General features: G+C 41.8%; 1 protein-coding gene across 10 annotated transcripts in view; it reads right to left on the bottom strand.

Moving 5' to 3' along the window:
• Positions 1-21546, bottom strand: part of fbrsl1 (fibrosin-like 1) — a 362003-nt gene that overhangs the window by 129702 nt on the left and 210755 nt on the right. For 9 of the 10 annotated variants that reach the window (XM_052066950.1, XM_052066943.1, XM_052066945.1 and 6 more), the window contains one exon: positions 9960-9989. The exons of the other annotated variant lie outside the window; for it this stretch is intronic. In XM_052066950.1, coding sequence (XP_051922910.1) covers positions 9960-9989 — 30 coding nt within the window. The remainder of the gene's footprint in view (positions 1-9959; positions 9990-21546) is intronic. 10 annotated transcript variants of the gene reach the window in all.

Here is a 21546-nt window from a genome sequence, read left to right as displayed (position 1 = left end):
AGGAAATGGGATGTTGACTTGAACTGGCCCTGGGGGCAGCTGAGAAAGTGTCCCTGTGCAGCTTCGCTAGATGCCTGACAGGTTGATGGAGTGAGTAGAGGCTACCCTGCGGCCCAAGCTGCCGTCTACAGCTCAGATGTAGCCCAGCGAGAAACATATGGAGCCTCCGGGCTTCGCTGTGTACTGCTACTACCACCATCGCTCTCTTTCTCACTCTCTGTGCTGCTTCAACTGGTCTTGTCTGTCTCACTGATTCTGCGACGTGATATCACAATTAACCACATTTTCACCAACCGCTACACTTTAGTTCAGCTCATGAACATTTTGAACGATAGTATATTCACTGTTATGGTTTGCATGTCCACCACCGGGTGAGTATAGGTAGTGTGTCGTTGTTGCAAGCTATAGAAGTACTCTAGCATCAAAGCCAAACAAATGTTTGATCTGCCAATACATTTATTAAAGATGAGGGTGACACAGAACGGTTTTTAAATCATGAAGAAAAATAGGGTTTTGAATACTGCACTGGTCAACATTGACACCGCGACGTGTTTGCTGTAAAACAATTTTTGTAAGATATTCCTACAATTGGGCCACCATAGAAAGGAGAGAAAGCATTTGATTAAAAAAGAAATCTAATCTACAGGAACTCATCCTTAGTTGAGTCGATGAATAGATACGAATAGAATAAAAAAAAAGAGTGTAGCTTTCAAAGGAGGTGTATTAATTCATATGGCGCACAATATGCACTTTGTAACATTTTTGTTCTTGTCCTTATCATTTCTGTTGTCGCATGGAAATGATTATTCTATTTCCAAAAAAAATGTTTTTGGTACCGTACTCCGCAGTCGCTGACGGTCTAATTACCGGTACTATACCTTTTTTTTTTTTTTTGCACCCTTTAGGTCGGTGAAAACAGACAAAAAAAAAACACATTTGGGTGCGATGAGCCAGACTCTACTTATTGATAGCTTAGATCCAGCACATGGGAGGAAAGCAAGAGGAGAGGGATGTGTTGGGAGGCAAAAGTAGGGGGAGTCAGGCGGTTGGCAGGCCACAGTCATAATGAAAAGAATCTGGCGGCGGCCCACTGTGTGCTGGTCATGAGAAGCATGTGCCGCCGGGGGGCTCTACTGCTAATTTAAGGGGGCAGCCAAGCATTTCACGCTAGGCTTGTCATCAGGCCAGAGGGGGCCTCATACTGGGTGACAGCAATTGTGAGGGTGGGTAGGTAGTTTGGGGAGCCGGTTTGAGGAAACGAAGCAGAATGGTTCACTTACCAGCAAACCTTCCCTTATACCTCCTGCTTGCACTCACCAATGATCAAACATCATCGCGGCGATGGGACAGAATTACAAATGAGTAACCTGTGGCTATAGATGGAAGTGGACTCATCTTGCCTTTCTCTTCAGTTCTCTCCTAAGATTGCTCTCTGTGCTCAAGGGAAGATTTAAACAGCACAATGTCACTCCAAGTCTTCCCTTGATTTCTTTTGAGCAATTCATATGTACGCGCATGCACGCACGCATGCGCACACACACACACACACACACACACACACACACACACACACACATACACACACACACACACACACACACACACACACACACACGCACCACATACATTTCAAGGGTTCAGTTTCTACTCACTGAAAGGTGGAAACGTTCATGGAAATCTTGTCTAAAAGCTACTTTGTGAGGAAAAAAACGGAAGAAAAAAAGTTCCTGTCCACAATTAACGTGGAAACTTGGAGATGAACCTCAGATACGGCAAAGATTGAGATAAGGAAGTTGGGAAATGAAGGCAGTGTTGAAATGTGAATGGTCGATGGAAGATGAGGGGAAGATTAACACGCTGCGTGAGGAGTTTATTGCCTCTGGAACAAGCCTCCACATGACAAAAACTGGAAATGATATGAAGCAGAGCAAGGAAGACAGAGAGCTCTGCAGAGTGAAGGAGGAGAGAGGCAGTCACATTTGCACATCTCCAGGCTGTGAATAATTTAGAGGAGCACTGGGGAGACGAGATGAAGATGAACACAAAACACTGGCAGCGTTTGACCTGGAGCTGAAGCTACATCAGTGCACATCACACAGTGGAAAGCTTTCTCCATCTTCCTCCCTCAGTGTGTATCCCTTTTCTTGGAGTTGCTCTTCATCTGTCTTCCTTTGTGGCAGCAAAGGAAACGGCTGTATGCTATTCTGGTTTTGCCTCACATTCAATGAAACTCAACAGGATGGTTGACAACTCTTTCCTCAAGGTTCTCCTTTTCCCCGCTCTGGACATGGCAAAACGGTTTGAAGAACTTTTGCACAAAACAAATTCAGTACATGCACGGACAAAAAGCTGGAAGCCATATTTTGGGAAACATTTTACTCTCAATTGTCCCTAGGTGTGAGTGTTAGGGCGGATGGCTGTGTCAGTAATGCAAGTACTACTGGACGACTACTACGACAAATACACTAAATTCGTGTAGTTGGAGTGAAAGCTGATCAATACTCTTCAGGGAGGGCCTACTTACAGTGTACAGTGTTTTACACAGTGTAAAATAAATGTTTTACACTGTGTAAAACATTTGTTTTGCACTGTGCAGTGATTCCCCTCCAGGGGGGAAAAAATTGGAGATGGCGACTAAAGAAAATGTGTAATGAGGTAACGAAGCTGCCCTTCCCCCACACCCCTTCTTCACTCCACCATCTTCTCACTCCTTTTGCCGACGTCCCATGCTCACTCTGTGTGGCTCATATTATTGGGACGCTCCTTGTTTGTAAATGTGCCAGGTTTTGTGCACCACTGCGGGCTGTCTATTATAAGCAGGCCTTTGGGGGCAGCGTTTCCATATGGCGCCACATATGGCGCTCAGCAGCATCAATTAATGTTGTTATAATAGTGATGTTTTTTTTTATGAGCAATGCTTTCACTGCGTTTCTGTCTTCTCTACTTCTCACAATTTCTTCTTCCGGCCACTGCGATTCTTTCTCCAAGCCGCCTTTCTTTTACAACATCACAGAAGGAAGGTTAACACTATTTGCCAAAGTGTTGTTTTTCTCCAACTGAGTTCTATTAAAAAAAAAAATAATAATGTGTCAGAGGCACCAGATTTTGAAAGACTTAAACCGGTAATATTCTCCACTTTCTTACAGCACACGTTATGTGGTGATTTTAGGTCAGCACAGGGCCCATTAGTGTAAACATTTGGTGTGCATTTATGCACAAACAGTCTGTCGGTGCTATAAGATTCAGAATCAGTGAGTTTTTCTTTTTTTTAATCCTCTGTGCCTTTGGTGGAGGATCTGACTGGAAACTTAGCAAAAGGCTCAGCTTAAAAAGCTCACAGCCACACCAGACTTGTCAGCGACACCACAATTAGAGACAGATCACTGGCAGTTAGCGGCGAGAAACTGTGAGCAACTCTTTTGTTTGAGGAACACACTCAAAGCAAGGTTTTAAAACGTTTTCAAATTTCTAATCACTCTCAGGATAAAAGATCTTGCTGTGTACGTTTGTCTCAGCGCAGGGAGCTTCCCGTGCCGTTTCTCTGCCTCTGATTTTGAGTTTCTTTCTTTCTTTTTTTTTGTTCCTTTTCCAGCAGGCAAGCAAGCTGGCAGGCAGCACTGTTTGAAGGTGCAGTCAGAAGTGAGTGTGGGCCTGATGCTTTGTAGTAATATTTCCAGCAGCACAATCTCATTACTCTTTGACGTGGGAGATGCATGCAGGGGCGGATTGTCATTTCATGCTGTCAAAAGTTCCGTGAGGGAAACCGGCGATGGGAATAGAACTTCAATGACCTGTATGTTTCTGGCTCACTGAGACTGAATATATTAAGCCAAGTAACACACATTCAATGAAATGGGCCTGATGCTTGAGAATGCTTGTAAGCCTATCACATTCAGGACCCCAAGAATGAGGACTTTCTCACATCTGCTGTCACGTTGCGTGGTGGTGGTGGACCCCAAAAAGCAGGCAGGAGAGAGGAGCAGGGTATATTTGAAGATGTGTATTGATAAAAACACAGAAAACAAAAACAGCAACCAAAGCATGACAGTAGCAAACGCAACAATGACCCGACACCGAGTGTGCGGGCAGGAGTCCTTTTATATGCCTGATTACCTATGACCAACAGGTGTGCAGCTGCCAGGGGAGCTCCACACTGCCACCTGTTGGTCCCTGAACCGAATCGTGACATCTGCTAAGTCAGACAGCAGATCTATTTCACAGGCTCCTAAACTTGTCTGTGTGGCTCCGGGCCTGTTTAACAAAGATCGGATCACGTCAAACATGTGCAAGTCACGAGTAGTCTCAAGTCATAACTTTCACGTCTGAAGCAAGTCCCAGGTCATATATTGTCTTGGTCAAGTCATGTCACAGGATACTGAAAGTCAAGTCAAGATCCAAATGATGTCATCTTATTCACACAGTCTTACGTGTATTATTGAGTCTTGTTAAAGGGAGACGAGCCACAAACGTCAAATAATTACATTGGACATCATTGACCAATTCATCTCACCTGTATGCATTTATAACACCTCTCATCGGTTCATAATACAACTTCATTAATCATTAAGTTTAATCTCATATATGCTCCAAACAACTTCAGCTTGTTTTTTCTTCTTCCCTCAAAACTGACAGCAAAACAAGATGTCTCTGTTAGCGGAATATCAAAATACGTAATTTCTTTTGTCTGTTGACTTCTTAGTCTAATATGCCTCAAACATACAGTATGTCGGAGCAGTAACCTCTGTGAATGCAAAAGAGTGGGCTGACGCGAAGCTTGAAGAAATGCAGTCATGAAGAGACAATGCAACATTTTCCTTAGCCACTTTACCTGAGTCTATGCAATGACATGCAATGCAATGAAAAAGAAGAGTGCCGGAGCAGTTGCATGAGGTTTCAGTCAAAAGAGGTGTTACAGACGTTGATCAACCCGGTGATTTTATGCAAATACATCACAAATCTGTGTGTAAAATACAATTTTGATGCGGTGCACTGCAAGACAAGAGTTACCCATTGTGAACAAAAACTCGAATACAGTGTTGATGGTCAAGAAATGAATGATGTAAGGAGAGTGTGTTCGTAGCTTGGTTTACAGTATCCGGCAACATGTACAAGGCTAGATCTGAGCTTTGTCGTGAGCAAATTGTTTCAGTAATTAACCAAACTCATGATTGAACAATCGTAAAATCAGTGTTTGGAATTTGAAAGGTACTCAAAGCAAATATCTTTATTGCTTCAGAAGATACAAAGACGAGATCCTAATCCATGCTGAAGAGTGACGCAAATTGGGCTGCTCATATTGGTGACCGTAAAAGCACGACAGGTTATTATATCAGTTTAAACAAGCAAATGCCATTTGTCTCATGGAAAACCAAAAGAAAGCCTCCAGTTACTATCAACCCGTAAAGCTTAGTAAATGGTTTTGGCTGTGACCATGCAAGAGATCATGTACTTCAAATAGCTACTCTATTGTTTCATTATGAACAGATCTAATATGTTGTCTACAAGGACAACCGGGACATGATAGCCATGGCTAAAAACTCTGCACATAAGACAGCGCTTCAAACATGTGTACATTCATTGCTATTTTTATGAGGTCTTTGTTGAGCGGTGACCGGATCCACATGTTGTACTGACCAACCAATGAAATGGTTGCAGATGCTTTAACAAAGCCTGCAACAAACATGACATCAAAGAGACTAGGACCTTATCTTTGTTTACACAATATGAACTTTTTTAAAAATGCGAGCAAATGGGGGTGTTGATTGCTGTGATCTCATTTGGATATTTGTTTAAATTTGTTTGTCCCCCTGTTGATTGATTGTTGTCATGCCAACCTGGTAGCCTCTGTGACGTGGCCTCCACTGTCACGTAATGAATGATTGAATGACTCACATGTGCAAAAATAAATATGCTGCACCCGTTGACGTGGGTGTTCTCGCAAAGAGCAGAAACGTGTGTTGTCATGTTAAACGCTGTGCAAAAGTAGACTCTGCCAACAATTATTTATCTGAAGGCATCACAAACTGCAGTAACAACTCTCGTGTCTTGTTTGCCACAGTAAAAAGAATAAGACCTGCATTTTTACTGTCCTTAGAACTAAATTCAACATCTATGTACAATGAGTTTGCAATATCTTTTTAAAGACAAAGTGTCCGGCAATTGAAATGCAATAATTTCAATAAGACAAAAAAAAACAAAACTATTCTGTAGCCAGTGAGACATATTGAGATGCCGGATTTCACACCTGTCACTGGCAATCAATCAATCAATCAATCAATCAATCAATCAATCAATCAATCAATCAATCAATCAATCAATCAATCAATCAATCAATCAATCAATCAATCAATCAATCAATCAATCAATCAATCAAAAATGATCATCTGCAGTCTGAGTCCATCAATCTGCTGCCTTGATGAGTTACCCACTCAGTTTCTACAGTCCATGCTGACCAGTTTCCTACCACAAATGACTAAGCTCATCAATATGTTTGAAACATTTCCAAAGGTCTTAAAAGTTTCTCTCAATGACCATCTTAGAAAGCAGAAGCCACAGTACTGAACAACTACCGGCCCACATCAAACATGCCATTCTTACGCTACGTCCAAGAAAAGTTGTTCAGCAACATATTTTTATATAGACTTTTTCCTGTCTAATCAGGCTTTGGGTTTCGTCACAGCACTGAAACAGCTCTGATCCACGTGACAAATGATATCCATCTAAACACAGATCAAGGCAAAGCCACAGTCTTACTTCTGATGGACCTGAGTGCTGCCTTTGGCACAGTCGATCATGTGATCTCATTATCAAGGCTTGAACACTGGGTGGACATTTCTGGTACTAATCTAAACTGGTACAAGCCCCATCTTGAGGACAGGAAGCTCACTCCCTAGGTCTGAGTGTGAGTGTGGATGGTTGTTCGTCTCTGTGTGCCCTGTGATTGGCTAGCAACCGGTTCAGGGTATCCCCCACCTACTGCCTGAAGACGGCTGGGGTACGCTCCAGCACCCCCCGCGACCGTTGCGGGGATAAAGCGGATCGGAAAATGGATGGATGGATGGATGGATGGATAAGTCACATGTTATTAAAACGGCGACCTGAGTCATCTCTGTGAACAAATCTTCACACAGAACTACATGAATACAGGTAGCTTACTCAGCCATGCCTTCAGAAAATTCACGAGGAAAAATTTGCATGGGATAACTGGTCGTCCCTAACCCTCCTCCCCCAACTTGGAAAAAAAACTACATGGGGTGTCTTTCGAGCTGGATTTCACATTGAATTCTTTCAATGCACTAAAAGCTGTACCCTTTTTAAAGAAACTGCCAGGCGCTGATTGAAGACCCTGGTTACCATGCAAACCCGAGCCTGTTGCTGGGTTGACTATCCCGAAGTGCTTCCTGGGTAATTTTCAAGGTCACTGGTTTGTGCACGCCTATGTGGTGCAGAAGGGTCCACCCTCATTTAAAGCCCAGCAGGCGCTCTTTCATTATGCCCGGTGAATGGCCTCATTCATCCACTTCACCTCGATTGGTCACACTGAGTCTCTTTAGAGGGCCCAGGACAAACTTTTCTCTCATTCTACCGCCTGATCTTCTACGCACCACCCACCTCAGTCATGCTTAATTTTAGTTCTCGAACATGTGGTGCTTGAAAATTTTGCCATTGACTTTTGGCAGCAAACTGTTCTAAATTGATTAATACATAACACAATTTTACAGGGAAATGTTTTGTTTTGGAAATGAAACATTTGTTCTTCAGTGGGTTTGGCCGTAATAGATGGATTCATTTCTTGGAGAACGTTCTTAGATAATTAATACATTTTCTTCTTCGGAAAACACTGTTGAAAATCAAACGCTTCCAACTTTATGGGAACATTTTGGTGAAAGTTGGTTGAGAAAAAAACTGCTCTGATCTCGACCCCATCAAACACCTTTTGAATGGAGAGGAATTTCTACAGAATTTAATTTCTATGTATAATCTACAGATAAATTTGTTCTATGCATCAAACACATTTCTGAAGAGCCGCGGGCAGCAAACTTGCAATGCTTCAGGACTCAAATTACAGTTTGCTGTCGGGAATTTGACAGCAACAAATATTCTGTTTGGGGCTGGGGGGCACTGAGAACCCACATCTTATGGAGAGAACCTGCAAGCACCAATTAGAACATTTTTAAGTTGGATGTTCAGCTGTATTTGAGCAAGACATGCAGGATGACATGAAGGATCTTGCATTGAAACATCAAAATGATAAACATCAAACATCAAATTGAAACATCAAAATGATGGGATAGAAGTCCTCCATCAAACATGTTCATTTCTTTCTTAAAATGTATTACACATATGAATATATATAAAATGATATTACTGGTAGGGTTGCAACATTATTATTAATGAAGGTTTCTCGGGGTCAGTGATGGAATTTTTCATTCGCCTGATATTGTTGGGACCACGTTTCAGCATTATGGACAGGTGCCTCCATACCCGGTTAGAATAGTTAGCATTTTTCATTTCGGTTACGGATGCGTAGCATTCACACTCGTACCAATTCTGTTTCGATTCTCTGTACGTGGGAATCCATACCGTTACTCAACAGTACCAATTGTTTTTGAACATGTCACGTTCCGTATTTGACAGGAGGGGGCAGGCGTTCTTGTTTGCCGCCTGCACACCTGCCACCCATTTGTTGGTGATTGCACCTGCTATATTTAGGCGCTCCGGCAGTCAACTCACTCCCGGAGTATTCCACGCCGTGCCATTGCTATCGCCTATTGAATTCTCGCTTAGATACTACCTTAAATGACTATTGTCTATTATTGCGTTCCTTGATATTCCTCTCGTGAGTGATTATAGTATTTTGCTTAAGAACTTTCTCCTTGCTGTTTTTTCGCAAGCGTTTTCTGTTGCCTCGATTTCCTGGTCCTCTTTTTGACCAGCGTTTTCAGTTGTCCATTTAGATGGGGATTTTTGTGTTAAAATAAATCTCATCTTTTGTGACAAAATTCTTTTCTGTCTCTGCTATTTCGTGGATCCACTTATCTCCAGTTAGTTGCGCACAAAGCGATCATTCTGTCGCTTCGGGCACAACGTGACAGAACAATAATTTTTCTATGCATAGAATTTGACAAATGGGCCAGAGAGAATGACGTAAAAATAAAGGAATAACATTTTACAATTAATGAAGTACAAACAATACATTAAGATTCCAAAATACAAAGTGTGAAGCAACGTTCTTTGCTACAAATACCACAAGGCATCAAGGAACATAGTTAAACAGTAATACAAGGAACAAAGATAAATTATTAGCGTTATCTCCGTGCAGTTGATTTTCAATAACTCAAAGGCCGTCGCATACCGTGCCATGAGCTTGAACCCATATTGGGCTGAAACAGAACAAAACAATGACAGTTGGAAGAGGACGTGAATAAGAAGAATTGGGATCATATTCAACATTTCATGTACACAACGCGGTACGTGAGGCTTGCTAAATTTTGGCCAACAATGTTCACTATTTCACCCATATGAAATTTTCTCCTCGCTCTCGATGTAGTTTTTCTTCAAAATATTCATAATATATAAGTTTGTGTCCCTGGCTTCCTCCAAAGTCATCATGGAAATATTCCATTTGAGCTGAGCATCATTCTCCACCCCCTAATGTCCTATAACTGCAGCACTTAGCAAAGCCTGTGGGTCCACTATATTTCCGTTGCCTTTAAGTGAGTCCCAAATTTGAGATGGTGCAAATTGTCCTGAGTTGTTTGTATGCCAGGAATGAGACCCACTTTAACTGGTGACAGGGCCCACATATTTTTTTTCTTCTCCCACTCACCTCCTGGCTCACTATCTTTCTCCTTCTTGCAGCAGATTTACCCACGCTGCTTCTCAAACTACTGAGCTGTAAAATTGAGTGGAGGCAAGGCAAGATTCAAGATGAAACTTGGCACTGTGGACGCACTAACCTTGAGGAGGGTCACTGCTGCTGGCGCCACCTAAAGAGATGGAATCAAAATACCAGCCATTTTGGATTGAACGGAAGGTAAATATAAGGACAGAGGAAAGACCAGCGTTGAAGAAATGAAAAAAAAATCGAAAAGATCATTGGAAATCTTTGCTGATCAAAGAAAACGACAGCTTGACCAAGCCCGTCTAAATCAGCACATGTGCAGTTGTGCACATACAGCACCGAGTACAACAAGAAAAGTCAATAGAATTGTGGTTTCATATTAGATCCATTCTTAAACAAAAACTCCCATGGTTATTTGGTTTCAAATTCTAGCCTAAGAATTGAAGGTAAAATAGTTTCGAATTAAACAACAGAAACAAATATTTGCTGATGAAACGTACATTACATTCTTCACCAAAAATGGGGTACTGTCATAACAGCCCCAATAAAACTAGCCATTGTAATGAAATCGAAGTGTGTAGTGACCCTTGAATATAATGTGAACAATCAATTACTAGGAATCACAGACAGAGCTAAGGATTAGATGGGCTCAAATGGAGCATCGGTCCCACACACAATCATTTGCAGGAAAATGACTTCAGTAATGAAGAATCTCGGCCCATAAATCCTTGTGGCCTCACCTTCCTTCGCCGTCCAAGTCCCATTGGGAAGCTAGTAAAAAAAAAACTCTTTAAAAAATTCATAGCGCAATTGTGCTCAAATCCCTCCCAGCAAGCACAATTATGGAACTTTCATCTCAATTGATTTATGTCCCTGGCTAGCAGGGGGAGGTGCATGGCTTCGAGACATGTAAGGCTCGAAAAGAGGAAGGCAAAAACGAGTGGTAAATCATTGTTTTTAAAAGGGATGGGAAAATGTATTCATCACTTTCAATCTGTGTGGTTTGTATCATGAATGACAGAGAGGCGTTTGCATGCAGGAGAAAGAGGGAAGGGAAAGGAGCAATTGGAAAGTGAAAGGAGGGGGCAAGGACCCGAGACGGTAGGGAGATGCTAAGCGGAATTCCATTTGATTAATAACACTAATCAAATTATACAGTGTTCCTCTGTGTCCTGAAATCTGGGGCCATAATGTCCTCTAATGGCGAGGTTCATGGAGCTAAACTTCAGAGGGAAAACACGGCGCCGACTTCTGCACGCTTTAATGAAGGCAGTAAAACATCCATTTCCAGAAGCATGAAATGAAAGGCAAGATTGTAGATGCGCAGCCGGTGGCTCAGCGACTGTACGGAAATGGAAGGCTGTTAACACGAAAGACAATGTGAGGCGGAGAAAGGGGAGAGAGAGGCCAAAGTCCTTGTAAAATAAAATACAATTTTAAAAAAGGAAGTGAAAAGGGCAAGAATACCAACAATAATGGGACAGAACCAGAAAAAAAATAATAAAGTGAGGTGCGGAACACAAGGCTAGTCGCTCAGATAGCTGATTAAAGATAAACCAGAAGACTTTACTGTCTGTTTGATTTTGTGTAGGCACAATGCATCACTATTTAGCTGCAGATTCACCTAACCACAACATTCTCCTTTCTCATGCATCACAATTCCACTCCACATCCCTTTGTGTTATCCCCTCTATCTTTCTGACCATCCATCCATCCATCCATCCATGCATCCAGCCATCCCCTTCATCCCTCCATCCATCATTTGTCTGCTGATGGCCTGTACACACAAGGACCCACTGTCACTTGTCTTTTGTCGACCCATCTATCACAATATCCAGTCAGCAACTTCGATTCCACCATGAATGAGGTGATAGTTCTCTGACACCGGCAAGTGGGTATTTGGAAGAGGTTTTCTGAACATTTCCAGGCATTACAGTAATCCCTCATTTATCGCGGTTAATGGGGACCAAAAATACTTGAAACAAACGAAAAATGTATATATTTTTTATAAGTCCGCAAACAGTCCGGGAGAAGCTGCAAAACAACAGCGAGTCACATAGAGCAACATATACAGTAGTGTACTCCATGTATATGGAATTTTATTTATTTATTTATTTTTAATGAATATGTTTGAAAAAATCCGCGATGCACAGAATCCGCGATAAACGAACCGCGAAATAGCGAGGGATCACTGTATATCAAATTGTGGTATAAAATCGGGCCGAGCACAAAATAATATCTGTGCAGAGGTCGGAACCTCTCAGTACTGAAGCTACAATTCCCTTATGATTCAGAGGGCTCTTAAAAATAACCAGAAATACTTCATTTGAGAATTATTAAAACAAAAAGGAAGAGGTGTATGAATTAGAATCAAACACAAAGACGGAGCACGCTGAGGGTTTGTTTGATGGTCTTCTCAAGCTACATGACTTTGTTTGTCGTTCATGATGGTTGCACCGTTGGATTACCAGATAAATATTATTCTGTGTCTCGGACAGGGGTGAGACATCACACAACATGTCCATCGCCAACCAAATCCCGCACAAGTGTTACGTGCTTCCGTCAAGATTCAGTCCATCGGTGCAGGTCTGTCGGGGAGACGGGACAAGCAGCTGTCAAAGTCATGTCGACCGAGGCATTATGTGTGTTATTTTTAATTTCAGAAAAGGACAAAAAAATGAAATGGAAAGAGAGTATGGACCCATTTCTCATACCAATCATATCAGTTTTTACTGGACCGGATTAATGTACTGTAAATGAGAAATTAGATGCCTGAGATGACAGAGTTGGCCAGTTATGTTGTTGCAGTGCTTACCATAAGTAGTTATGTACATTTTGTGCATTGCAAATCATTATTTATTACAGTTGCTCTCATTTTCAGTATGAATGACAAAAAAATAAATACATCTAATCTCCTGGAGCTCTTCACTCAGACACTTGGTAGCTTGACTGTTTGTTGTGCATGTTGGAGAGAACACGTCCATATGCACTCTAATTTTGAAAAAACAGGTCATTGCAGATGGTATTTTATGACAATTAAAATGTATTCCTTATTCACACTGCACAGTCACGTTGACTGCACCGCGGGACGCGGGAACTGCATTTCCAAGTTGCACTTTTCTCTTTCCAGGAACATTAAGCAACCATATCACCCGAGCATCACAAAATTGTTTGAGCTACAAGTTGTTCATTACATCACAAAGAAATAGTCAGGTTTAATTTTTTTTGTCATAATTTTTTATTAATGTTATAATTTCCACTGTGATTGACTACCGAGCAGTTTAAAGGAGGAATGCACAATAACTATCGGACGGATAACTGTCAGAGCGATGTTGTGAAGAAATTCATTGGCCGGATATCAACTAAACTGGACCCATAACAAAAGACATGTAATATACACTAACAATTTGTGCATATTACGTGTCTTACCGTCAAGCCTCTGGTGCATGACAAAGCAGGTAAACATTTTTAGTACATAAAACTACCACTATTTTATATTTGAAGACTCAAAGCTGTTAATATCATTCATTACATGTGTATAGACTTGAAATGGGTCCTCAAATCTTTCGGGTACCTCGAATTAATAAAAACAAAAACGTTCTTTTCTGAGCATTTTTTTTCTCTGAGTCGAGTAATCAATTATTTGGTTTGAACCGTCACAAAAGTATTGTGTTGGTTGTGAAACTCGTTCAAAAGAACAAATATTTTGCGTGAACGTGACTGAACGGATCACTTCCTGAAGCGATTCATTCTTATCTCAGTTCATTTCAGCCCAGCTCAGAGCCGAGATGCAGAGTCTGTCACTCATGCGTGAATCTTCCAAAGACCCATCAGAAGCCAGCGGAGGTGGGGGAGGTACTTCAGTGAACGTACTGCCATACTATTCATGAACAAGTTAGTGAAGCTACTGGCATTCTCGTTCTCGCATTACCGATTCTCTGAGTGAATGTAAGTGACTCGCAATTTGCCAAGAAAGTAACAACAATGTTATCAATAAAGAACCACTACTTGTTTCGTCCTCGTGATGATACACTTTCATTGGCAGTGTTATTAAAGTTACCTAGACAAAGTGACTTAAAGGGGTGTTCACACGGCTCCGGCGCTGCACCGATGTATTTTGTTGCGATATATTTTGCACCGCAGCAAATTGTGTGGAACGATCACACGTACAAAGCCGCTGAGCGTGTCAGCACCGGCACAGCGTCGGTGTAGCGCCACTTGCGTTCACACGGCAGTTTCTGCAGCGGAGCAAAACGACAGAAAACAAATGAGCTGTCGTGTTGGTTCTTTTTAAAACGTATACACAACTCAAGCGACTACTAGACAGGCACGTCCTTCTCCTTCTCGGTCTCCGTGCCTTCTGCTCGAGAGTGACCGCCCCCGAAAACGTAAATCAACGATGACTTCAATGTGAACAGCAAACACATAATGCGCCAAACAGAAACTTAAGAGAGGAAATCACAAAATAAATTATATGGGCGGAGGGGCGGCTGTGAACACACAACAAAGGAACAAACTACACAAACAACTCCGAGACAGTCCAGTCTCCTACAAAAGGAAAGATGTTACCAGCCAAGTCTTGTGTCGTTATTCAACAAACACATGACGGAAGTCCGACAGAGCACGAAAGCAACGCATTCTCGCCGTACGTACTCTTCACAAGCATTTGCTCTGGAGCAAATTTAACCCAGTTGCGTTCACACGTGCAAATTTACATCGGTGCTGCTTCGCAAACAAGCATTTGCTCCGGACCAAATCTTGCCGTGTGAACACCCCTTTAGTTACTCTACTGATTACTTGCTCTTAAAAAACAACTTACTGGTAGTTACTTGCTTATTTAATAAACAAGTCACTAAGTTTACTGGTTCACCGCTGAACATACAATTGACACCCGGTTCTGCCACTTAAATAAAAGTGCATTTTTAACATCAACAGTTAAGAACAGTGTTTTTTTTTTTTAAAAATACAAGAAAGACAACCTTTTTGACTTCAGAATTTTTCACGTAATATAATTTTGCAACTTGCTTTAAATAAATAGTAATATAAAAAGACAACCTGTTTAGACATTCTTCCCATATTCCCAAAAAAATGCCTGGCAGGTTAAACAACAAGATGCTGTCTGAAGAGTATGCCTAACACACGCAGGCAGGCACGCACGCACGCGCACACACACACACACACACACACACACACACACACACACACACACACACACCCGAGTCAAGAACCATGGTGTTAATTGTACTGGGCCTCAGAGCTTCATTTGACACAGTTGATAACATTCCGATTGACAGACTGGGGAAGTGAGTGGGACTCATCGGCACTGTCCTAAACAGTTTAAAACCTTACTATATATCCAAGCACATGAGCTTTTGCAATTTATTGCAGTTGGTGATTAGTTGGTTATTGAAAACCTCACCATGTCTTAAATGCAGATCATTATCCCAGTGTCACTGCACGACATTATTACCTGACTCTTCTCTGACTGAGTGCATTCATCACATTGATATGTGGATGAGCCAAAACGTTCTGTCGCTTGATGCAGAAAAGATACAAGTCATTGTTTTTGGTCCTAAAAGTAAAAGCTCACTGATCAACTTGACTTCATGTCATTGACACCCACAATGTAGGAAGTGTGACTAATGTGACACATGCAGCTTTATAGGAATATACATTCATTCATTCATTTTCCGAACCGCTTTATCCTCACTAGGGTCGCGGGGTATGCTGGAGCCCATCCAAGCTATCTTCTGGCAGTAGGCGGGGGACCCTGAACTGGTTGCCAGCCTCCATTTTATAAGCCATCTAAAAGCCGTGACAGTCTGCTTAATACCACCTGTAGAACATCTCTTGAATCAAGTATATTCTGTCTGAAGAAGATACAGTCAAGCTGGTTAACACGTTCACTTTCAGTAACGTCAGTGTAGTATAAATAAAAAATCACAATTCAACAACTGCAATTGGTTCAGATAGCTGCTACGCGAGTACTTATTTTGTATCAGGCCACTGAACCACATCGCATGAGTCCTAAAACCTCCCTCCCTGTATGTCAAAGAATAGATTTAAACATTTTATTGTTGGTCTACAAAGCTCTGACTGTCTTGTACCTGAATATAGTCAAGACATTTTCATTCCCTTTGAGAATTGCATTCCTTGCATACAGGCCTATTGAATGTTTCCAGAAGCAGAACCAAAAGAAATGAAGCAGTACAGTACTATCTTTCTGTGCTCCTCAATGTTGGAAAAAAAAAAAAAAACCTTCTTGAACACCTGGGATCTGTCCGTACATTGAAATGTATTGTTCACTCCTGCTTTTTCATAAATAAAAACATCGGCACCTTTTATGTTAGAATTTTATCGTGATATGTTTTCATTTCATTTAAAATAAAAAATACCCCCCACCTCTGTCAAGCACAATGGCCTTGTGTATGCATGTGCTTTACAAATAAAGTTGACTGACCTGCCTTGCCTAGAATTCTGACATCTTTTAATTGTAAGCAAAAATCCATTCTAATCCTCAGAAAAAATGCCATTTTGGTAGTAATGAAGACACATTTCACACTTTTGTGAGTGTTGAGTTTACCGAAGTTGCACAGATTAACATCCAAAAATCCTCCATCTAAGTGAGGTTTTTAAGGTTTTTCATTTTCCTTTGAGAGGGAAGCTCACATTTGGTTGGCCTACCAAAAACTTAATCAGACACAATTATATAGCCATCAGATAGAAATGTAATTGAATTGAAAGCTGACACTAGATATAACTACATTACAGTAGAGACATTGGGGCATGGGATGCACTCCTCTGGGACACGCCCTGCGGGGAGCTCATTACTGCCCGGCTTTGAATTATTGAGTGCTAAGGCAGTGACATTGATGAATAGAGATAGGTGTCTGGCTTTAACACCTCAGCAAGTGTTTATCTCAACTTACAGCAACCGAAGACGTCGAAAGGAGGGATCTGCCGTGGCATGAATATTGCACGGGAAGAAGTTGTAATGGTTCATAATTGAAGGGTTCAGGCCACGGTTAAAGTCTGAAAGAGAAGATCTTCCTTGCCCCTTCCACTTTTGCATTTCACAGAGGCAAAACACAGTGTTCTCTGGTCGTTTCCATAGAAACGACACCTACATCTTCGAGCCAGTCACTGGAGGTTTAGTGGCAAGATTTCCTACCCCTGCACATTGAAAGCATGCACGCATGCTCGAAGCGCATACTATTTGTTAAATGTATTAATTCAAGTGTCGCCATGCAAGAACTTGCTGAAAATCAGTGGAATAATAATTTTTTGACATATGAGCAGAAGTAGCAGCAGCACGACTGTGTGCTCAATTGAAATCAATCAATCAATCAATCAATCGATCGATAGATAGAGAAAATTTTGGCAACTGTCATATTTGGCAGGCTTATATACTTATCTAGTATCCAAACATTGGTGTAGAATAGCACTGTCAATAGAGAGGTGTCTCAAATGGTGCTGGTGCGTTACTCAGTGACATGCCTCGGGCCAAATGTAGTTAGAAATTTGATTGAGTAGTTTTATGTGTCATTGTATCATGACTACCTTTGTGATTCTTACAAATGTTTGTACTGTTTGTGGCGGACACCTCCATTTGCAAGCAATAAACCTATAATTCCTTCCCGAAGAAGAAAATGAGGAATATACGATAAGCTACGTGAGTGCTTACCCGTGAGAGAGCCACACTATCTCTGCCACTGTACTGCAGCTTTGGCCACTGATGTCGATTATTCTTTCAACAGCACTCATCTCTTTTCACAGCGCTCCTGTTAGCTTTCTCACAAAATATGAGAACTCAATTAATTCAGACAAAATTAGGACATTGGAGGAAAAGGAGAAGGGGTAGGAAGGAGTAGGAAGGAGCCTGAAGTACTTGGAGGCAAAGGGAATAATCCAGCAGCTAGCCTAAAAAGAGCTGTGTCGATGAGCACCCGGAAACAAGCACAGGGGTGACATGTGCATTAAGTTTTGAGCCATTTTAATCCATCTCTGCAGTTGAACAAACTGCTTTGCCATTCCACAGGGGGATATTGGGCATACAGACAGGTCAGAAGTGAGGGAAACAAATACAATTAAGAGAAAAGAAGCAGTCAAGGAGAAGATGATGCCTTAAACAAAGGATACTAAATTGAAAAAAAAAAAGCCTACCGGTAATCTAGATTTCATACAACTCCATATATAAATCTAGAAAGCTGCCACAGAATTTAACCCAAGAGATGCTTTAAAAATGGAGGTACTGACACAGAAGCATAAGTGCGGACAATTTTCAAGATCAGTTCCAATCTGTAACTGGTAGCCTGAAAAAGTCTATACGCGTTTGACCTCTGACCTCAGCTCCTTTCACAGATGTGATTCAAAACGAAATGTTTTTGGGGCAATTGCAGGACAATCATCTTTAAGAATTTGAATTGTGACCTCTAAAACACTCAACGACAATGAATCAAATCAATGAATCAAAATGAACACCAAACATGGCCAAAGTGTAGTAGAAGTCATTTGTCGTGTGTGGCCGCTCTCGGCTGAATAAGCCTAATTTGGATCAGCTCCAATGTTTAGACTTCACTGACAACCCCTCCTTTTGTATTTTGATTTATTTTCAGCAAAATGCTGAAGAATGGCAAGATGCTGGTCGTAATTGCAAATCATGATCGTGACCTCTGATGTTGGATTTTGGCACATGCTAATGTGGAGCTAAGGCCACTGCCATCGGTCTTATGTGAGTTAAATTATATTGCTTCATACTTGCTACATTAGGTGGCGATGAGCCCACACAGTTCAGCTCATTTTGGATTAACCTTGCAAGGAAACTGGCGGAAAAACAGCACTTTGCAGGGCACATGTTGCCTGGCTAAAGGTCGGTCATTTATATACATGCATAAATAGTCTATTTTTACAACTAAAGACAAACCTAAGGAGAAACCGTGTCACTGCACAATAGTGCAGCCAAATGAACCCAAAAACACTTGCCATCCAACCCAAATTGCTCTCATAATGACAGCATAATATTAAATAGGGGTAGGACTAGATAAGTTTTTTACTTCATCCTACTCCCTTGAAACATAATAACTGTGTTGAATGAAGACTGATTTCTTTCTTTTTACTTTTTTATCTACCTTATTTTCTGTCAAATTATTACTGTATATGTTTTATGTTCAATAAACAAACAAACAAACAAAAACAAACAAACAAATAAACAAAAGTGACATATTGTATTTGCTTGACACTCTGAATGATTTTGATAGTTGCCCTTCCAGGAGATAATGTTAAGGATAAGATTGGCTGTTTAAATTCATGAGTTTTAAAATGTGGTGAACCTGTTTCTTCAGTTGACTTGCTGTATGAACTCAATAAGCCGACTAAAAGCACAAGACTGCTGAGCAAAGTACGTCAAGTCAGTCATAAGACGCCCTTGGTCAATGGCTGATAATGTTCCTCACATTAGCCCAAATTAAGATTAGATCTATCTTTAACAAACTAATAAAAAACAGATGACACTTTATTTCCTTTGCACCCACCATCTCCTCTCAAACTCCAGTGAAGAACACATGATGTGTTTTTCATGAACTTTTAAATGCTACGCCAGTATAATTCTCATCGATAAAACACACCACAGTCCAAGATAATTCTTTGTCATATCCATGTCCAATCGAGTTTGAGTGTAGAGGCTACAGACAGTCTTCTTAACTCATTCAGTACCAGCCAATTCTAGACCAAGTCTTTCTGCTTGGCTCTTGACGAAGGCGGACACTTTTTGCACAGCTCCTGCCCTCACTCCCACCCTCTCCTTGCTCGCCACTTAGTCTTTGTCCTGTCTTTGTCTAACTTTTCCTAGCCTCCTACCGTATTTTCATCCGAAGAACTAACCATGGAATTAGTTGGCTGGTCTCTCGATGCAATCGACAACATTTTTTCGACGAAAAGAGCAGGCAGTGAGGAGCCTGCTTGCCCTCCGGGGACATGTGCTGCCGGATACGCCCTGGATCCACGGAGAAAGTGGAGACCGGTGTGCCTGGCAATACTGTCCGTGGAGGAGGTGGAAGACATATACATTATTGGCCTTTTGATAACAGATATGCTGCTGTTTGGTGTTGGCAGCTTTCTGTTCAATCGCAAAATTCAACCGACGGGAGCGGCTTTATTGGAAGTGAAGAAGCTGCCGGTCACTCTGGATGGCTTGGCGCGAATGTCCAACACTCAGACTTAAGCGTTGACTGAGCTCAACCGCAATATTGATGCGGTTTAGGAGCGACTCCGCGCGATCGACAACATCATGGAGAAGTTGGAATCCGCGCTGCGGAAAGAGTTTTTCGGATTCGGCTGATCGGCGCCAGTGAAGAGATACAGGCCACGGACTCAAGGCTGTCTGAAATTATTGGCGGCCGTCCCTCCAAAACAAACAACGCTATCTGGCATGGAATCTAGGGCCCCCACCATCACCCCCCTCCTTCTCGGCCATGGACTGATAAGCCGGGACTGTCTTCATGATGAGCAGACCTCGACTAAGCAGCTATGACCTGTACACGCATGCACATACACAACTGGACAATCACACGCGCATACATATCCTTATTATCACCGTCTTCATTGCGCCTATTCTTTCCCCCGTGACGTAGTATTATCTACAGAGCGCATCAGGGACCGTGCAGCTGGTCAGTTAAGCTGCGTCACGGTCGCCACCCCCCACCGCCTCCCCCTTCCCATCCATCCGCCCTCTCATTACATGTTATGTATTGTGACTTGTTGTAACTGTCATATGCTTACTTATGTGTTTGGGTCTTTTTTTATCCTGGACTTAAGTTATCCTCAGAAGTTTAAAAACGTCATTGGGAGTGAATGAGTTATACCGGTAAAATCCGAGGCTGGATGAGTGTGGATATGAATCAAGCACACAATTTAACACTTGACGATGAATGCATGTATTTGTCTCTTTTATGTGTCAGCTGACTATATTGTCTTTTTAAGCCTGGGGATAAGAAATAAATAAAATAAATTTTGGTCTTGTGTTTGGCTCAAGTTGAAGGTTTTATAACAAGCCTTGTATAACAGGAAAACAAATATCATTCCTATTTCATTTTCAACCCACAAACTGCACCCTTCCAATTTGATGCATCTGGTAAATAATCTTGAACCATCCTCTGATCTCAAAGAGGCGATCAGAGCGCAAACACGGCAGGTCTTTGGACTGGCTTTTTTGACCTACCTACTGTACAGTATTCAGTCGATATACCTTATGAGCTACCTGTTCATTTTTATCCATCCATCCATCCATGATCTGACCCTTTTATCCTCAGGAGGATCGCAGGCGTCGTGTATCCCAGCAGTCTTCGGTTCAGCAGGCAGTGAACTGAACTGCTTGCTAGCCAATTGCAGAGCACAGATAGACAAACAACCACCCGCGCTCACAATCACACCTAGGGAGAATTTAGAGTGCTCGATCAACCTACAGTACCATGCAAGTGTTTGGAATGTGGGAGGAAACGGGGGAAAACATGCAGACGGAAGGAGGGCCGGGGCCTGATTCGAACCCATGACTCTGAACCGTGAGGCGCAGGAGTTAACTAGTCGACAGAGTAAAGCACAGTACAGATGTGAATTGTTAGGTACGAAATGCCCCTTTTGAACTGCGTGCTTTGGGCCATGGTAAGATTACACAATGTCCATGGTTTTTATTTGCTGAGATGGGAATG

The sequence above is a fragment of the Hippocampus zosterae genome, chromosome 6 (genome assembly GCF_025434085.1).
Source record: "Hippocampus zosterae strain Florida chromosome 6, ASM2543408v3, whole genome shotgun sequence".
Taxonomy (NCBI): Eukaryota; Metazoa; Chordata; class Actinopteri; order Syngnathiformes; family Syngnathidae; genus Hippocampus; species Hippocampus zosterae.
The sequence above is the reverse complement of the archived record's forward strand: the minus strand, read 5'-3'. Positions and strand labels throughout refer to the sequence as shown.